This window comes from Trichomycterus rosablanca, chromosome 1 (assembly GCF_030014385.1).
Source record: "Trichomycterus rosablanca isolate fTriRos1 chromosome 1, fTriRos1.hap1, whole genome shotgun sequence".
In the NCBI taxonomy this organism is placed as follows: Eukaryota; Metazoa; Chordata; class Actinopteri; order Siluriformes; family Trichomycteridae; genus Trichomycterus; species Trichomycterus rosablanca.
The window spans coordinates 64,044,405-64,062,165 of NC_085988.1; the positions used below are offsets into that span (position 1 = coordinate 64,044,405).

General features: G+C 39.9%; 1 protein-coding gene across 1 annotated transcript; it reads left to right on the top strand.

The window, feature by feature from the left end:
- The first annotated feature begins 2,278 nt into the window (after positions 1-2,278).
- Positions 2,279-10,827, top strand: cdnf (cerebral dopamine neurotrophic factor). Its single transcript, XM_063005322.1, has 4 exons — positions 2,279-2,357; positions 6,744-6,871; positions 8,667-8,808; positions 10,619-10,827. Exons 1-4 carry the CDS (start codon positions 2,279-2,281, stop codon positions 10,798-10,800), a joined length of 531 nt encoding a protein of 176 aa, XP_062861392.1. The 3' UTR covers positions 10,801-10,827.
- Positions 10,828-17,761: the final 6,934 nt, after the last annotated feature.

Below are 17,761 nucleotides of genomic sequence, written 5' to 3' on the forward strand. Positions count from 1 at the left end.
CTGATGCAAATGAAGGAGGCGTGTTTTACTGTCAGGACCAATAACAACAGCGGCTAGTGAATTAAACATAAAACCTACAGCTAAACTAAACTAAACTGCGTACAACTGTAATTAAAATTGTAGAACTTTAAACCAGCGTTTTTGGAACCTATTTTTGCGCATTGTTTAGTACATTAGTTGTTATTCTTGTCGTGTCTCACCTCAAAAATCTAGTCAGGGTTGCCAGATAATGAATTTACTGTTGGCATTGATAACTTTGATTCCAGATCAGAATAATTAGCAAAATAAACAAATAAATAAAATCTATGAAGCCACACTAATCTAAAACCATACAATATTCTGAAGAAGAGTTAAAGTGCTGACTAAATTATGCCAACAAATCTGGAAAACCACTAATGGTCAGTAGCTTGGCATGATGTTTTACACACTTTGGTTACATTAATGACAGAAATGGTATCTACTTGTTGCACAAGATTCATCAGTTAAACAAGTTTAATGTCAAACAGTCAATTTTGTATCTCCAATTAACCTAACTGCTTTTCTTTGGACTGTGTGGGGAAACTGGTGCTCCCGGAGGAAACCCACGCAGACACGAGAAGAACATGCAAACTCCACACAGAAAGGACCTGGACCGCCCCACCTGGGGATCAAACTCAGGACCTTCTTGCTGTGAGGTGCCAGTGCTACTCTCTGAGCCACCGTGCCGCCCCTGCCTATAAAACAAACACAGTGAAACAACAAATATCGTCCCAAATGTACCTTAGATTAATAACTGACTAGAGCAACACATTTTACTGTTGACCAGACTTATGGAATGTCTCAGGGTGATAGGAACATCAGAGCAACTCTTTATTCAGCTGAGAAATCTTAACTCTGATCAACAAGCCACAGATGAACAAACAAACATACTGGTTCCACATTGGCAAAGGAGTTAAAAAAGACTGTTTTCTGACATCATTCCTTTTTAACCTGTATGCTGACTATGTAAAGAGAAGCAGGACTGGAGGAAGATGATCAAGGATTCAATATTGGTAAAAGAAACATTAATAACAGTATGTGGATAAGACAACACTTAAAGCAGATAATCAAAACAATCTGAAGGCCCTCATAAGTCAAGTTAAAGAACAGAGTGAAAAGATGGGATTTTAGGTCAATATGAAGTGGACAAAACTCATGACATATGGAATGGCCAACAGCTTTACATCCTTTGATGAAGAAGATATCAATATGTTGGACTATTTTTGCCTAATTTGATCAATTATTAACAACAAATGATTTAGGGGTCAGGATATATGACACTGATTGAGACTTGACTGAACGGAAATGAACTGGAAAATATCATTAAATGCAACAATTTGCCACTCCAAAAAGATCAGAAGTGTCCAGAAGCATCTTCTCTGTGGTTATTTATGAATATGAAAACCTGGAAAACAGAAAAGTGGGACAAAAAGAATGCCTATCAATGCCTTTTTGGTGCTGACAAAACTTTGAATAGAACCATGGATGGCAAAGAAGAAAAACAAATTGATCCTTGATCAAATCAATCTCAGATAACCAATTTGACGCTGTCTTATTTTGAGCGGCCAGCAGCAAGATGGATGGATACAATAAGAGGAACAATAAATGATACATTAAATAGCCTAAAGACCCAAACAGAAGACAGGATGTCCTGGGGAAACACTAAACATTTGCTAGGAGCTGGAACTTGACAGCAGCAATAATAATAATAATGACAACACATGAATTAAAAATATAGACATTATACAAATATAGACATTACATAGATATTAAGAATAGACAATAATTAATTATTATAGGTAATGCAGTGGTGCAGCAGATAGTATAGGTGCCAGTATAACAACAACAACAATAATAATAGCTTTTATTAGGTATGTTTATTAAATAAAAAGTCTATAATAAATAATAAAAATAATTTTGTCTTTTTGTCATTTTTTTTATTAGGTTATTTTGTGTTACAATCTGCATACACACCAAGAAAAGCCTTCCTATCTACCCAATAACTTAACTATTCACAAATGAAAACATGACGGATGAAAACCACAAAATTCTACCTAAAACATTTTTAAAACTCAACCACAAATTAGCACATGGATGATAATAAATAGACCTGGCAACCCTGTCACCAGCCATAACCTAGAGATTGAATAGTGCTGAATTTAGAAAGTGCTGATGGAGGGAACAGCTGATTAACTCGGTAAATGTGGGAACTGTAGTCCTAAGAAATAATGTGTCAGTGCTGATATAAACTCGAACAACCATGTCTTTAGCCAGTACCACTGCTGTACTTTGGCTATTATGTGCTGTTTTGGCATTTACCAGTTCAGAAGAGTGTGAAGGTAAGAACAACTTCTTAAGTTTCAGAGAGCCTGAATTTCAGTGTAAAAATAGCAACTCAGTACACATGAACGTGGCAGTACAGGCTTGTGCTTTAAGTGTGAAATGAAAATGTGTCCTTATTAAATGTGACTTGTTTTTTACACTTTGCATGAACGTTGTAGAGGTAAAACAGTGTGCAGTTAAAGAAAGACTAGAAATTAAAGTATCAAATTGTATTAACTAATGGAGAAACACAATACATGCAGGTGATTTGAGAAAAAATAAGGGAACCCTTTAATCACACATTGCATCTCAATGAACAAAGGATTTAAGTAAAAAATTTACTGATATAAATTGTGGAAAACCAAAATAATTAACCCACTGAGGCCTGGATTCAAAGAAGTTAATTATTGAAATCAAAGGCTGATACAATTTGCTTAAAAATGTGCCTCAGTAGAGTAGGACCCCCACATGCCTGTATGCACTCCTAACAAACTGAGCATGGTCCAGATAAGATGGCATATGGTGTCTTGTTGGATCTCCTTCATGACCTGGATCAGGGTACCAATGAGCTCCAGGAGTTTGTGGCACTACTTGGTGGGTTCAAATGTACTTATACATAACGCTTCAGATGGGCGGCACGGTGGCTAAGTGGGTAGCACTGTCGCCTCACAGCAAGAAGGTACTGGGTTCGATCCCCAGGTGGGGCGGTCCATGTCCTTTCTGTGTGGAGTTTGCATGTTCTCCCCGTGTCTGCGTGGGTTTCCTTCGGGTGCTCCGGTTTCCTCCCACAGTCCAAAGACATGCAAGTGAGGTGAATTGGAGACACTAAATTGTCCATGACTGTGTTTGATATAACCTTGTGAACTGATTAACCTTGTGTAATGAGTAACTACCGTTCCTGTCATGAATGTAACCAAAGTGTAAAAACATGACGTTAAAATCCTAATAATAATAATAAATAAGCGCTTCAGATGTTTTCAAGTAAAGGTCTGGGGAACATGAGGGACAGTCAATGGCTGGATCAGGGTACCAGTGAGCTCCAGGAGTTTGTGGCGCTACTTGCCGGCTTCAGCTGTACTTATACATAATGCTTCAGATGTTTTCAAGTAAAGGTTTGGGGAACATGAGGGACAGTCAGTGGCGTCAATGCTTTTGTCATCCAGGAACTACCTACACACTCTGGCCACATGAGGCCAGGCATTGTCCTGCACCAGGAACAACCCAGGGCCCACTTCACCAATCTAAGGTCTGACACTGGCTCTAAGGATTTTATTCCAGTACCTAACAGCAGTCATGGTACCGGTCATGCTGGATTATGTTGCAGGCAGCATAACATTCACCGTGGCATCTCTAGACTCTTTCACGTCTGTCACATTCTCAGTGTGAACCTGCTCTAATTTGTAAAAAGAGCGGGGTGCCAATGGCAGACCTGCCAATTCTGGTGTTCTCTGACGAATGCCATTTGAGCTGCATGGGGAACATGAGTGACTGTCAATGGCGTCAAATTCTTTGTCGTCCAGGAACTACCTACACACTCTGGCCACATGAGGCCAGGCATTGTCCTGCGCCACGAACAACCCAGGGCCCATTTCACCAGTCTAAGGTCTGACACTGGAGGATTTTATCCTGGTACCTAACAGCAGTCATGCTGGATTATGCTGCAGGCAGCATAACGTTCACCGTGGCATCTCTAGACTCTTTCACGTCTGTCACATTCTCAGTGTGAACCTGCTCTAATTTGTGAAAAGAGCGGGGTGCCAATGGCAGACCTGCCAATTCTGATGTTCTCTGACGAATGCCAATCGAGCGGCATGGTGCTGGGCTGTGAGCACATGTCTACTTGAGGACATCAGGCCATAATGCCACCCTTCTAACATTTTGGTCAGAAACATGAACACCAGTAGCCTGCTGGAGGTCATTTTGTAGAGCTCTGGCAGTGCTTCTCCTTTTCCTATTTGCACAAAGGTGCAGATACCGGTCCTGCAGCTGGGTTGATACCCTTCTTTGGCTCTGTCCAGCTCTCTTCATGTAGTGGCCTGTGTCCTTGTATTTCCTTTGTTCTTGAAACTGTGCTGTGAGATACAGCAAACCTTCTTGTGACGACGCATATGGACCATCCTAAAGGAGCTGGACTATCTGTGCAAAGCTGAATGTGCTACAGGTACTGCCTCATGCTAGCAGTAGTGAAAAAGACACTAGTAAAACGCAAAACTAGAGAAGAATCAGCCAGGAAAGATAAAGAGAGAGAAATTATCTGTAACCACAACCTGCAAAACCATTTCTTTTTTGGGGATTGTCTTGCTGTTCCATCTCTAGTGCATCTGTTGTCACTTTTATTTGCACCAAAGCAGGTGAAATTAATTCACAATCACTTATGGTTTTTAATGCTAATTTTAATTGACTTTATGTTATACTGTCATGATTAAGTGATCCTTAAAAACAGTGTAGATATGATTAATCACTTAACATCTTACCATGGTCTATGGCATGTACGTAAAATCTTTAGCTGGCCCAAATTATTTTTAATGAAGAACAATAAACCATCTATATAATAATAATAATTCTTTTAATAATCAAAATTTTATTGATGCACAGATAGCAGAAACTTTAATAAAGTTTGCTGGCCTTTAAAATTGTGTCTCTGTCATGCACATGAGATTTGACCATACATGCCATACATACATGTCTGAACTCTACAGTGAGGAAGACTGGTGGCCCTGTTACGCTGTAGTGGACATTATGCTGGTGTGGTTTGGGCCACTTGTCTCTGTAGAAGGAATGGGCTTTGCATATCAGTTCAAAGTTACTCTGATTTATCACTTGCTCTGTGTAACTGAACAGTTCTATTATGATGAATGTGGTCTTTTACTGATTGACAATGCCACCATCCACAGAGCATGAATGGTCATAAAATGGCTAAATAAGAATAGAACAATTCTAAAAATCATATGCTGTGTTCACCACAGTCACCATATCTCAGTTTTGTCATTGGGCGATTTATTTTTACCTAGTTCCTTCCTTGTGTCATCTTACTCCTAAAGTGGGGTATGCTTGTTGTTTTGGAATGAAATGTCCAACAAGCGATTGGTCAGGTGTCCACATACTTTTGGCCATATGCTGATGCAGATAAACTATACAAATATTTAAAATTTTGATCACTGGTCCTAATGATAATTAGACATAATAAGATAATAATTAAGTGTTTGTAAGATTCATTTAGTCTGACCTGGTTCTCACTTAAAAGGTGGGCCATGTCTCATAAACAGCCAATAAGTGCATGAGCTTTTTGAAACAGAAGTACTTTATGTCCTGCTGAAACACAGAAAAGTAATGCAATACTCCACTTACCATATACGTAGAAGCCCTTTGTAGTTCTACAATTACTGATTGTAGTCCATCTGTTTCTTCATACTTTTTTTAGCCTGCTTTCACCCTGTTCTTCAATGGTCAGGGCCACCACAGAGCAGGTATTATTTAGGTGGTGGATCATTCTCAGCACTGACATGGTGGTGGTGTGTTAGTGTGTGTTGTGCTGGTATGAGTGGATCAGACACAGCAGTGCTGCTGGAGTTTTTAAATATTGTGTCCACTCACTGTCCACTCTATTAGACACTCCTACCTAGTTGGTCCACCTTGTAGATGTAAAGTCAGGGACGATCGCTCATCTATTGCTGCTGTTTGAGTTGGTCATCTTCTATACCTTTATCAGTGGTCACAGGACGCTGCCCACGGGGCGCTGGTGGCTGGATGTTTTTGGTTGGTGAACTATTCTCAGTCCAGTAGTGACAGAGAGGTGTTTAAAAACTCCATCAGCGCTGCTGTGTCTGATCCACTCATACCAGCACAACACACACTAACACACCACCACCATGTCAGCGTCACTGCAGTGCTGAGAATGATCCACCACCCAAATAATACCTGCTCTGTACTGGTCCTGGGAGAGTCCTGACCATTGAAGAACTGCATGAAAGGGGGCTAACAAAACATGCAGAGAAACAGATGGACTACTGTCAGTAATTGTAGAACTACAAAGTGCTTCTTTATGGTAAGTGGAGCTGATAAAATGGACAGTGAGTGTGAATGTTATGGCTGATCAGTGTATATAGTGCACTGTATCAGTATTCTGCTGCAAGAAAACATAGGCAGAAATTTCAGGAATTTAAATTGTATTTACAAAGCAGACAAAAACTTCATAAATTATCAAATTGCAATTTAACCATAGATTAAATGCTAAGGCACTGCTAAATTACTAACCACAGAAAGAAACGTATTAGCAAATCATGCTGGGCTAAAACCTTCTAACCAGACCAAGCCAGATGGGACACAGACACACAGATTTAGCATTTTGAGTTGTGTAGTGAAAGCAAATCTTTCATGATTAATTTTGTGTGTGTACTGTGCAGTTTGTGTGGGATTTTTGGAGCGTCTGTACAGGTCTCTGGTGGCCACACACAGGGAGCTGTCCTCAGCACTTGTAGAAGATGAGCTTATAAAAACATGTGCTGTAGCTACAGGAAAGGAAAATCGTCTAGTAAGACCCATACACACTTACACATTCTCCCAACTGTGAAATGAACTAATTCTCTTCTTATTAATTGCATGTCTTTGTCTAGCCAGTTAATCACAGCCTCTAATGGCTGGGACACATATAAATAATGCCCATTGTTATTATTACCCTGTCTGGTCTATTATGTGCTGCCTCAGTAAATTCTTTGTTGTTTAGCTAAGGCAAAATTTGTGTGGGAAGGCCAGAATATGCACAGCACTGAAGTAAGCTAGTTGCTAACAATGTCTATGTAGTTAAAATATACATTGCAAAATTACAGTATTTTATAACCTGTTGAATTTACTTGCTCCTTTATGTCCTGAATACAAAGAACACATGGTGTGATCCCCACACACCTGTAGGTGTCAAGGGAAATAGAATATAATAGATATGTAATATATTTAATACATGTAGAGCAATACTGTGGCTAAAAGCCACTAACAAAATAGGGGACAAATTGCAAATAGATAAGCGGCCAAATTTTTATAAAGTAACAAATTAAAGACACAGTTACATCTGCAATCCTCAACGTGAATAGAAAAGTGAATAGAAAAGGGAATGTGAACTTTGGGATGGTCCAGTGGCACAGTGGTAAAACAAGCTAGCACACCAGTACTGACATCTCAGACTTGTGAGTTTGAATCTCAGCTCTGCTACCGGTAGGCTGGGTTAAAATACAGACAACGATTGGCTCATCTAAAGGTGGGATTGCCAGAATGGATTCCTCATAACTACTGCAATTACGACCTTTGCTCGATGCTGGCATCTTCTGGATGAGACGGGTGATAATGGTAATCGGTGCGTCTATAGTGCACGTCAGTAGGGGGTGTGTAATGGTCATGGCTCTCCTTGGTCAGGAGTGAAGGTCTGCAGTAGTAGAGGGAGTGAAAATGCAATCGGTAATTGGACATGTCTATATTGGGAGAAAAATTAGAAATTGGAAATTCAGACAATTGGAAATTCACCTTAAAATAGCCGCTCAGGTGGCGCAGCGGTAAAAACACACGCTGCAACCAGAGCTGGGATCTCGAATACATCATATCGAATCTCAGCTCTGCCTTGCCGGCTGAGGCTGAGCGGTCACATGAACAACGATTGGCCTGTTGTTCAGATGGGCTGGACTAAGCCGGATATGGGTCTCTCTCTGTCAGACTGGTGCAATTACGACCTCTGCTGGCTGATTAGAGACGCCTACACAGAGATGAGGAAAGAGTGCTCTTAGGATGTGTCTCTCTGTACACAACGCCAGGTGGCACAACACTCGTCAATGTGTCAGAGCAGGGATCAGCATAGGTGGAGAGGAAGCTTGATGCAATTGGGCAATTGGACGTGCTAAAGGGGGAGAAAAAGGGGAGAAAATGCTTTGATAACGAACAAGTTTAAAACTGTAGCTAATAACCAGAGTGACCTGAGTCAGGTGATCAACAAATCCAGCTGGCTGCGTCTGAGGGAGAAAAATGCCTTGCTTCTAAAAAATCCACTCCTACTGCATGGTTAAGATGTCCAAATGAGCAGGATTGGAATTCAGGTCATAGTGTTATCCATTGTATGTGTTAGGGCTCTCTGTAAGAATCCATTATTGACCATGTACAGATCTAGCTGACGGCTGCATATGTGCTAGACTGTGTGTGTGCTGGCCTGTTTTCTTCTTCGACCAGTAAGAATTTAGTGCAAGCTGCAGTGGTCGAGAGAGTGCAGAAAAGGAATTGCATTTAGCCTGAACCACTTAAACTGCTCTTTAGTTACCTAAGGTTTCACATTATTTTTCTTCCTTTCTTAGTGCTATTACCTTGGAGCATCCGTTGATGCTGCCGCCAAAGTAACTGGGGAGGTGAGTCGTCCTCTCAGTGCCCATGTCCCCGTGCAGAAGATATGCGAGCGACTCCAGCGCAGAGACCAGCAGATCTGTGAGCTTCGATATGGTACAACCCTGTAAACCCCATTCATCTCCATTCACTGATCTCACTGTATATTAGCACTAAAACACTGAGTAATATAGGCTGTTGAAGTATGTACTTTATGTTTTATCACTTTTATCCTTTAAAATAAATCTTTACTGTTTATATTGTGATTTAAAGAACATATGCTTGCTTTTCAGGGTTTGTTTCTTTATAGCTTCAATTATATTTTGAAGTTACTATTACAGCACTGTGTAAATTGCGCATATAAATCACACATTGTCACAAAAGGTATTTGGCTAACACCTTTCCAGAGTAATACTGTGGAAATACTGTGCTAATACTGTGCTAATTTGAAAAAAAAGTGTAGCTAATGTATTTAACAAAATTAAAAGTAGAAAAGTATGTTACTAAATGTTAGTGTTAAGACTAACTAAATGTTAAAGTAAAAGAATGTCCTTAAAAAGCCTTTCTAACTTAATGTTTAAAACATGATGTATTTTACTGAGAGCAAGAGGTACATATCCATGTGGTTTGTACTACACATGCATAAAACATCTGCAAAAATCATCCAAAAAACATCGTCCTTTGCTAACCACAGCAAAAACAGAGAAAATAAAGAATCACCCAGAACAAGACATGCCAATATTCTGTAATACAGTATATCATGACATTTAACCCCCAGCTACAGTTATCAAATTTGTAGAAAATAGACAGCAATGCTTTGCAAATTCTTTATGAACTGCTTCCACTCCTCTGGGAAAGCTTTTTTTTTTTAAAGATTTTAGAGCGTGTATGTGGGAAGTTTTTCACATTAATCCATTAGAGTATTTGTGAGGTCAGATGCAAGGGTCTGGCTCTCTGTCTCCATTCTAGCTCATCCCAACAAAAAATATTAAGCTAAAATAAGTGAGAGCACAAAGTGGAACTGCAATTGAATACAACATTAGCTACTCAATCCACCAATGTGCCACAAAACGATCACTACTTCTTTAAACCCTCAGATCTCTTTAAAGCTTCAATGCTATGATGCTTTTTACTATTAAACTTTACTTTTTAATTTAAAATTTAAAATTATTAGTTTTTAGAATGTACCTTTTTGTTTTAGCACATGTAAACACTGTGCACTCAGCCTAACTCAGAGCTGGTTTATGTTGCATTAAGTATTTGAATCCTTATAACATGTACAGTAGTTTGTGTACAACTACTGCTTGTTGACCTGTGCTTCCCTCTGCTGGTGGCCACTGTTACTTACAAAAACGGTTGAAAGGTGGACTCTTTTGGGCAGATTTTCACTTATGTATTGCTGTATTTTTTTGAGTATGTATGAGTTTTTAAAGCTAATTATGCTAATAACAGTGTCAGCAGAGGGTGCTCTGCACAATCACACCATCACTGAGATTGAATCTCAGCCGTGCCACCAACCTTGCCGGGTTTCCAACAGTCACAGTTGGCTACATCTGTAGGTGGGAGGTTGGACCTGGGTTTCTCCTATCTGTTGCTGCATACTGCCTTACCTGTCAGAGCTGAGCTGTAGAAAAACTTACAGAGATAAGCATTACTCACTGTACATGACAAAGTACCATGTGAGCACTCACTATTGACTACTACTGCAGGCGACAAGGGGGCACGTGAAAGTCTGCGGCCATATTGCAAGGTGGTGCAAGTGGCAGAACAATGCAATAAGCAAGGGGAATTAGAAGCACCAATTTAACATAAAAAAAGGTTGTGTTTCAGAATCATACCGGCCTTTAATGACTTGTACAAGAGACACTGAGGTATGAACATGGCCGTGTTTCTGCATATATCTGAAGGTGTGTTATGTGTGCTTTAGAGCATGAGGTGCTGGACTGGAGCCGAGAAGCTCTGTCTAAGATGCGGGTCCTGGAACTGAAGCGAGTACTGGCCTCGTGGGGAGAGGAATGTCGAGCATGCCTGGAAAAGACTGACTTTATAGATCTTATCCAAGAGGTGGCCCCCAAACACAGCCCAGCACATCATGCAGCTGAGCTCTAAGGGCCTCATCATGCAGCTCCACAGTGAGGGCACACAGCACAGTCCTAAGAGAAGACTTCAACTTTTCTCAAAGCAGTATTTTAGTGTTTTAACCTAATCGTTATGTAGTACATCTGTGGCATAGCAAGTGCCAAAGACAGTTATTTTGATGTACAAATCTTTATAGAGAAATGATCAGAAAAATTATTAATTCAAAACCCCTTATTGTGGGAATCCTAGTAATGAATGTAATCAAAATACATTTTAAATGTAAATATACAATTTGATTTAATTTAAAATCAAGACTAATATAATATGATGTTTTCTAAAGCTGTTATAAATGTAATTTAATTTAAGTATTTTTTAAGCTTGTTATTTACAAAGACAGTTCATAAAAGGTTGGAACAGTATAATGTACAAATATAAATTAAAAATACAGCAATTATTTGTAAATCTGTTTTGACCTATATTCAGTAAAAAATTCATGATTAAAAAGTTTTAGTTATATAAGAGTTGGGACAAGGGCATGTTTACCACTGTATTACGTCATCTTCTCTTTAATCAAATTTGTCATGATTTGGGAAATAAAGAGTATTTTTAGTGTAGGACTAAATGAGTTTTTACTTGCTAGCCTACTTCAGCTGCTCAACAGTCTGGAGTCTTCATTGTTGTATGTTAAGCTTTATAATGCACTGAACGCTTCGATGTGAGACATGTTCGGATTTCAGGCAAGCCAGTCTAGCACCTGCACTTTTTTATAGCAAAGCTATGCAGGTAAATGTGGCTTGCATTAGTCAATATTAGATAAGTTTGAGCCCAAAGGTGTTGGAAGCATTTCTGATGTTAAAATATTGCATTTGTGGAAGAAGCCCAAATATTTATACTGATTACAGAAGCATGTTGGTTTTTACTTCAGTGCCATCTGAGGGATCAAAGGTCAAGGGAATTCAGTAATGTTTTGGCTTTGCCCTTTATGCACAGAAATTAATTAAGATTTTCCACATCGTTTTAATAATGTTTTGAACTGTAGATAGTGAAATCTTTAAATTCCTTACAATCATGTTAAAAATGTATTCTGTGTTGGACCAAAAGTGTTGGACTATTTAGTTGTGCAGTTTTTTGCAGAGTGGCGAACTTTGACCCACACTTTCTCCTAAACGACTTTTATGCTTCATTTATACCAAATCATGATAGCATTATCATTATAGCATTAATGCTTCTTCCCCAACTTATTTATTATTGTGTTGCAGGTAATAAATTATGAATTATCATATAATTACAAAATCATACAATCATAATACAAAATCTTAAAGTTATGAAAGACAGTTTAAAAGACCCCTGGAATGGACAGGGTTAAAGGCCTTGCTCAAGGGCCCAACAGTGGCTGCACAGCAGAGCCTGGATTAAAACCGACAATCTTACAATTAGTGGCCCAAAGCTCTACCCACTAGGCTACCGCTGTCCCAGTTAAATTAACAGATAAATTACAGTCAAACAGTTAGAGCAGTCAAACAGCAAGTGTGTACAATATCTAAGTGCTCTTTTTCTGAAGACTTACTTATGTGTTAAATTATTGTTTACATAACTATAAACCTTATTACACTAGCACAGTGTATATGAACAAGTAGAATAACCTACCCATCATGTAAGGCTTGACCAATTGTGGTGATAAGACAATCTAAAAGACATTTGTAAAAATAAATTGCTGAATAAAAAATACATCATATTTAAAAGTGAGAAAATGAATGCTGGACAAATAAATGCAGTATTGTGCTGAGGTGGGATAAAAAGTTGCTAGAGTGGGCAATATGCAAGACTTAAAAATCAGCCCTGTGCAATACATACTTTGCCAGAGGTTTAGTGGTATTTATGCAATGGCACATTGCATACATTACACATTTACTTTGATAATACATAAAATACATAGCCCTGTTTTAGACCAGATTATTCAGACAAATTAAATAATTAATAAAGCTTTAATTCATAATATATTTTAAAAAGAATTATGAAGAAAATTTTTTTGTAAAAAGTAAATTACTGAAAATATATTACATAAGTCTTAAAAGTAAAGATCAATTGTTGGCAAAGGTATAGAATAAATTTCTTTGACATTCTGTGAACAGAAACAGTAGAAACCCCAGTAGTGTGCAATAATGGGATAATAATAGGAAAAGTTGCCACAGTGAGGTTTTATTTTGTCCCGTCTTAAGATGTGCAACAGTACGGGGTCGTTGTTGTCACATTCTTCATTTCAAAATCCTCCACACATTCTCCACTGGGGACAGGTCAGGACTGCAGGCAGGCCAGTTCAGTACCTGTACCCTCTTCTTCCGCAGCCATGCCTTTGTAATGTGTGCAGCATGTGGTTTTGCATTGTCTTGTTGAAAAATGCATGGACGTCCCTGGAAAAGATGACATCTTGAAGGCAGCATACGTTGCTCCAATGTACTTTTCTGCATTAATGCTGCCATCACAGAAGTGTAAATGACCTTTGCCAAGGGCACTGACACAGCCCCAAACCATGACAAACTCTGTCTTTTGGACTTGCTGATAACAGTCTGAATGGTCCTTTTCGTCTTTAGTCCAGAGCACACAGTGTCCACCTGGAATGCTGATTCATCTGACCACAATACACGTTTACACTGTGTGATGGTCCATCCTAGATGTCTCCGAGCCCAGAGAAGTTGATGCCGCTTCTGAACTGGTTAACATAAGGCTTCTTTTTTGCACAGTAAAGTTTCAAGTGACGTTTGTGCATGTATCTCCGTATTGTAGTGCTTGACAAAGGTTTGCCAAAGTAATCCCTCACCCATGTGGTTATATCAGCTATTGTTGAGTGGCGGTTCTTGAAGTAGTGCCGTCTGAGGGATCGAAGATCACGAGCGTTCAGCTTAAGCTTGCACCCTTGGCCTTTACGCACTGAAATTCCTCAGATTCCTTGAATCGATTAATGATATTATGCTCTGTAGAGGGAGAAATATGCAAATCCCCTCCAATCTTTCTTTGAGGTTCATTGTTTTCAAACATTTCAATAATTTTCTCACACATTTGATGACAAACTGGAGATCCTCTGATCATCTTTGCTCATCAAAGACTCAACCTTTCATAACATTGTGATTGTTGTGCATGTGTTAGTAAAGCAATAAGCCACGAGAGGCCGTGCATTACTGTGATTTTAGCACGGGGATGACGTTTTTGGCACGACGCGAAGCGGAGTAATGCACGGTCTCGAGTGGCTTATTGCTTTTATAAAACGACGGTCAACATAAAATATAATAAATACAACAATGTTTAATTCATAAATGTATTTATTGTGTATAAACTTACAATAAAGCATTCTTCCGCGACGCAAAATAGTTCGATTAACAGTGTTGCTAGGCAACATGAGGGCGAAAATAACATAAATTTTTTTTATTCAGTGGCGTATTAATATGGAATGATGTGAGGTGGTCATAGGTGTGAGTTTATCGGGGATTTTACAACGGCTTCGAACGCGGCTCAGCCAATCAGATTTTAGGACCGGAACTATCCGTTTTATAATCTTGGTTTTACTATATCTACTACATTCACTTGAACATTCTTGGTGTCCATCAGAAAACACATTGATGGTCATGGTTGGTAAAGCATTTTTCACATTACTAAGAAACACTCTACTAAATTGCTAAAATGTTTATGTATTAGATATTTAGTACAAAATTATGTACATCGGGATAGAGACAGAGTTGCTCATCAGCTACTGGCTTTGCTGTATACTGAATGTACTCTAGATTGATGTATTGTACTGCACTGGACAGAGCTAATAGCCATGATTTGATTTCCATTCACATTCATTACTGATGTGAATGACTCAAGGTCTATTTCTGACTGGATGACACATGGTCACACATAGTATGTTTTGTCAAAGGTTCAAACCTGGTGAATTTTTTTTTTAAATGGGCGTGTTATTTCTGAGCCTGGTCATGTGGTCTGTTAACGTGGACAGTCAAGACTGTTCATCTGAACGCAGCTTTTATCGTCCGTGTGTTGACGCACATGCTGCAATATGTGAGCGCGCGGTTCGAGTATGAATTGCATAATTGCGTGTGTCACACTTGTGGCCTTCAGTGAGAATTGCATTGTTGTGATGGGAACATCAGACACACACTGAAAGCAGCACACCCACGCACACACACTGCAAGACTGCTGATGTTTACATTTAGCCGGTTGCCGTGGCAACCATTAGCATTGACTTTCCTATTTCGGATGATCTACATAGGGTTGTTTTTTTTTCTGCTGACAAAGTTCCTAGATCATTGAGCCGATCTGATTGGGTGGCTTTCTTGATCTTCGCTCGTCTCCAAGTCTTGTTCATTCAGCTTTTACCACTTGTTATGACCGGTGCCTCTTCTCTTCTAATATAGGGGTAGAGAAAATAAGAAGAAACGAGAGATTGAGAGAGAGAAAATGAGGTAGGCCTTGCCCACGCAATGGAGTGGGAGACTGAGCCTCTCTTGCTTGCTGTCTCTCTTTAACACACACACACACTCAATAACTCACACATCTAGTCAGTGTATCATGCTTGCACTGTGTGGGCTGAGCTGAGCATTCCTGTCATACAGTAACAGTCTTTCTGCCTCCGCACTCTCTCTCTCTCTCTTTCTCTCTCATCTCCATCTTTCTCTCCCTCCCTTTCTCTTTCTCTACCCTAGTCCCCTCTTCTCTCATACACAATTACAAACACACACTTACACACATACACACACATATATATATATATATATATATATACACATGCACATGCTCACACAGAGCGGAGACGGATTCCTGGGGAGGAAGTCAAGATGGTATGCAATGAGAGTCCTGGTTATATAGGGTAAGTTTTGCTCGACTTGTATTTACTCATAGATTTATTATTCTAAGTTTAAACGGCAACTGTGTGATTGAGTTGTGGCAGGTTGTACAATGAGGGTGTCGAGTGCCCGTATTTTACAGCGAACACTTTGGGAGAATCAGCACAACAGTGGTATTTAATCAGAGGAATTAAAAGCACTTTTGGCTAGCTGGCACTGTGGGCATGTGAGTGTGTGTTGAGTGCTCATTGGATTTTCAGTTCTTGTACTGAAGGCACCAATCTTGCCAAGGTTTGTCTGACATCCCCATAGGCATGAATGAATTGTACATACCGGGTTGTGCAATTGCAGCATTTATCATCGTTGGAAAGGCGCGCACACTCCCAAGCTTGCTCCACATCTTTACCTGTCACTGCCTTATTTCCCTTGCTTCAGAGCCCCAACGCCCACGCGTACTCCTCTCCCCATCCTCTTTTTCTCTCTCGCTTCCTGTCTTTCCCTCTCTCCCCCTCTCTTTCGCTCTCTCTTATCTACCCTCAGCCCCCTCATCCAACAACCTCCACTTTAAACGTGTGGTCTGCGTGGCAGTGCGTCTGCTCCTCATTGCAGACTCCTCATCGCAAAGCTTTGGCCCTTTTGGAAGAGAAAAAAAAAGCATCAGGCAAAGTTTCCTGGTGATCCATTTTTCTGGTTGCCATAGCGATGTGTGAGGACTTGGAGAGGTGCGGCGGTATTGGGATGCAGCGACAGCACTTTGCTAGCAATGTGAATTCACACGCCGCCAGGGATGGAGCTTCTCCGAGACTGGGCTCGGAGCGAGCGTCGAGGTGAGACGCACACCCACACACAAACACACACACACACACACACACACACACACACACACACACACATGAACTTACATACACTAACATTCATTATCTTTGATTGGAGCAAGCTGTGGAGAGTCGTACTGTCCCTGCATGGGTGTGTTAGGTAGCAGGAATAAAGAAACACACCATTTAAAAGGGGGCGTATGTGAGTGGTAAAGTGTACATTTTCTTGTTGTGTATGTGAGCATATACATCTCAAAAGGTGCAGAAAATTGGGGCCCCAGGTAAAAATACATGGGGCCATTTTAAGTGCATTTCTTACTGACTACTTTTAATGTTGGCAATTTACATATAACATTACATGTAACATTATTACTGGTTTTAACAGTATATATACAGTATATATATCACGGGAATCTAGTGCATGTGCTAATGTCAATGTATCTTTTTAAAATGTTGAGATTTAATTGCCTTTGTAACAGGTCTTTGGGTTTTTTGGACCATTGACAGCTATCTGACCATTGACATCAAGTCAAAAATGTACTTGGAAGGGACATGTGTAGTATGTCAGGGCAGTCTTTGGATGTAATTGGGGCATGGGCAATGGTAGCTCAGTGTATAAGGTACTGGATAAATTTTTTTGAAAGGTTCCTGGTTCAAGCCTAATCAATACCACTTTGCCACTGCTGGACCACTGAGCAAGGCCCTTATCGCTTGGATTGTATATGAAGTTTGGATAAAAGCATCAGGTGATCCAGGTCCTTTCTGTGTGGAGTTTCCATGTTCCCCCCATATCCATGTGGGTTTCCACTGGGTGCTCTGGTTTCCTCCCACAGTCCAAAGACATGCGGTCAGATTAATTGGAGAGTCTAAAATTGCCTGAAGTGTGGGTGAACGTGTGAGTGAATGTGTGTGTGTTTGCCCAGTGATGGACAAGCGACCTGTCCAGGGTCTTTCCTACCTTCCACTGTGACCCTGAACAGGATAAAGTTGTGGTACAGACAATGAGTGAATGAATGATTGGCATACATACATTACTTATTAGCCCAAAAGGAATGTTCACAGAGTTCAGTTCTGTGACAGATTCATTGTGGAGTTAATTGGGCTGGAATAATAATATACACACAACTAATAAAAATTATTAACACATTATTGATTTTCTCACTCACTTTGTAAGCCGCTTATCCTAATCACGGTCGTAGGTGGTGCTTTAGCCTAATCCAGCTCTAAATGGCCGCAAGGCACACAGAAACACCCTGGACAGGGCACCAGTCCATCACAGGGTAGACACACAAACACATTCCTACCTAAACACACACACACACACACATCTAAGAACAA

Excerpts from the sequence above, each read along its gene's own strand:
- cdnf (XM_063005322.1), top strand. The coding sequence starts at position 2,279 with ATGTCTTTAGCCAGTACCACTGCTGTACTTTGGCTATTATGTGCTGTT. Across the intron at positions 2,358-6,743 it reads CAGTTCAGAAGAGTGTGAAG|TTTGTGTGGGATTTTTGGAG; the intron begins GTAAGAACAACT and ends TGTACTGTGCAG. Across the intron at positions 8,809-10,618 it reads GATCTGTGAGCTTCGATATG|AGCATGAGGTGCTGGACTGG; the intron begins GTACAACCCTGT and ends TGTGTGCTTTAG.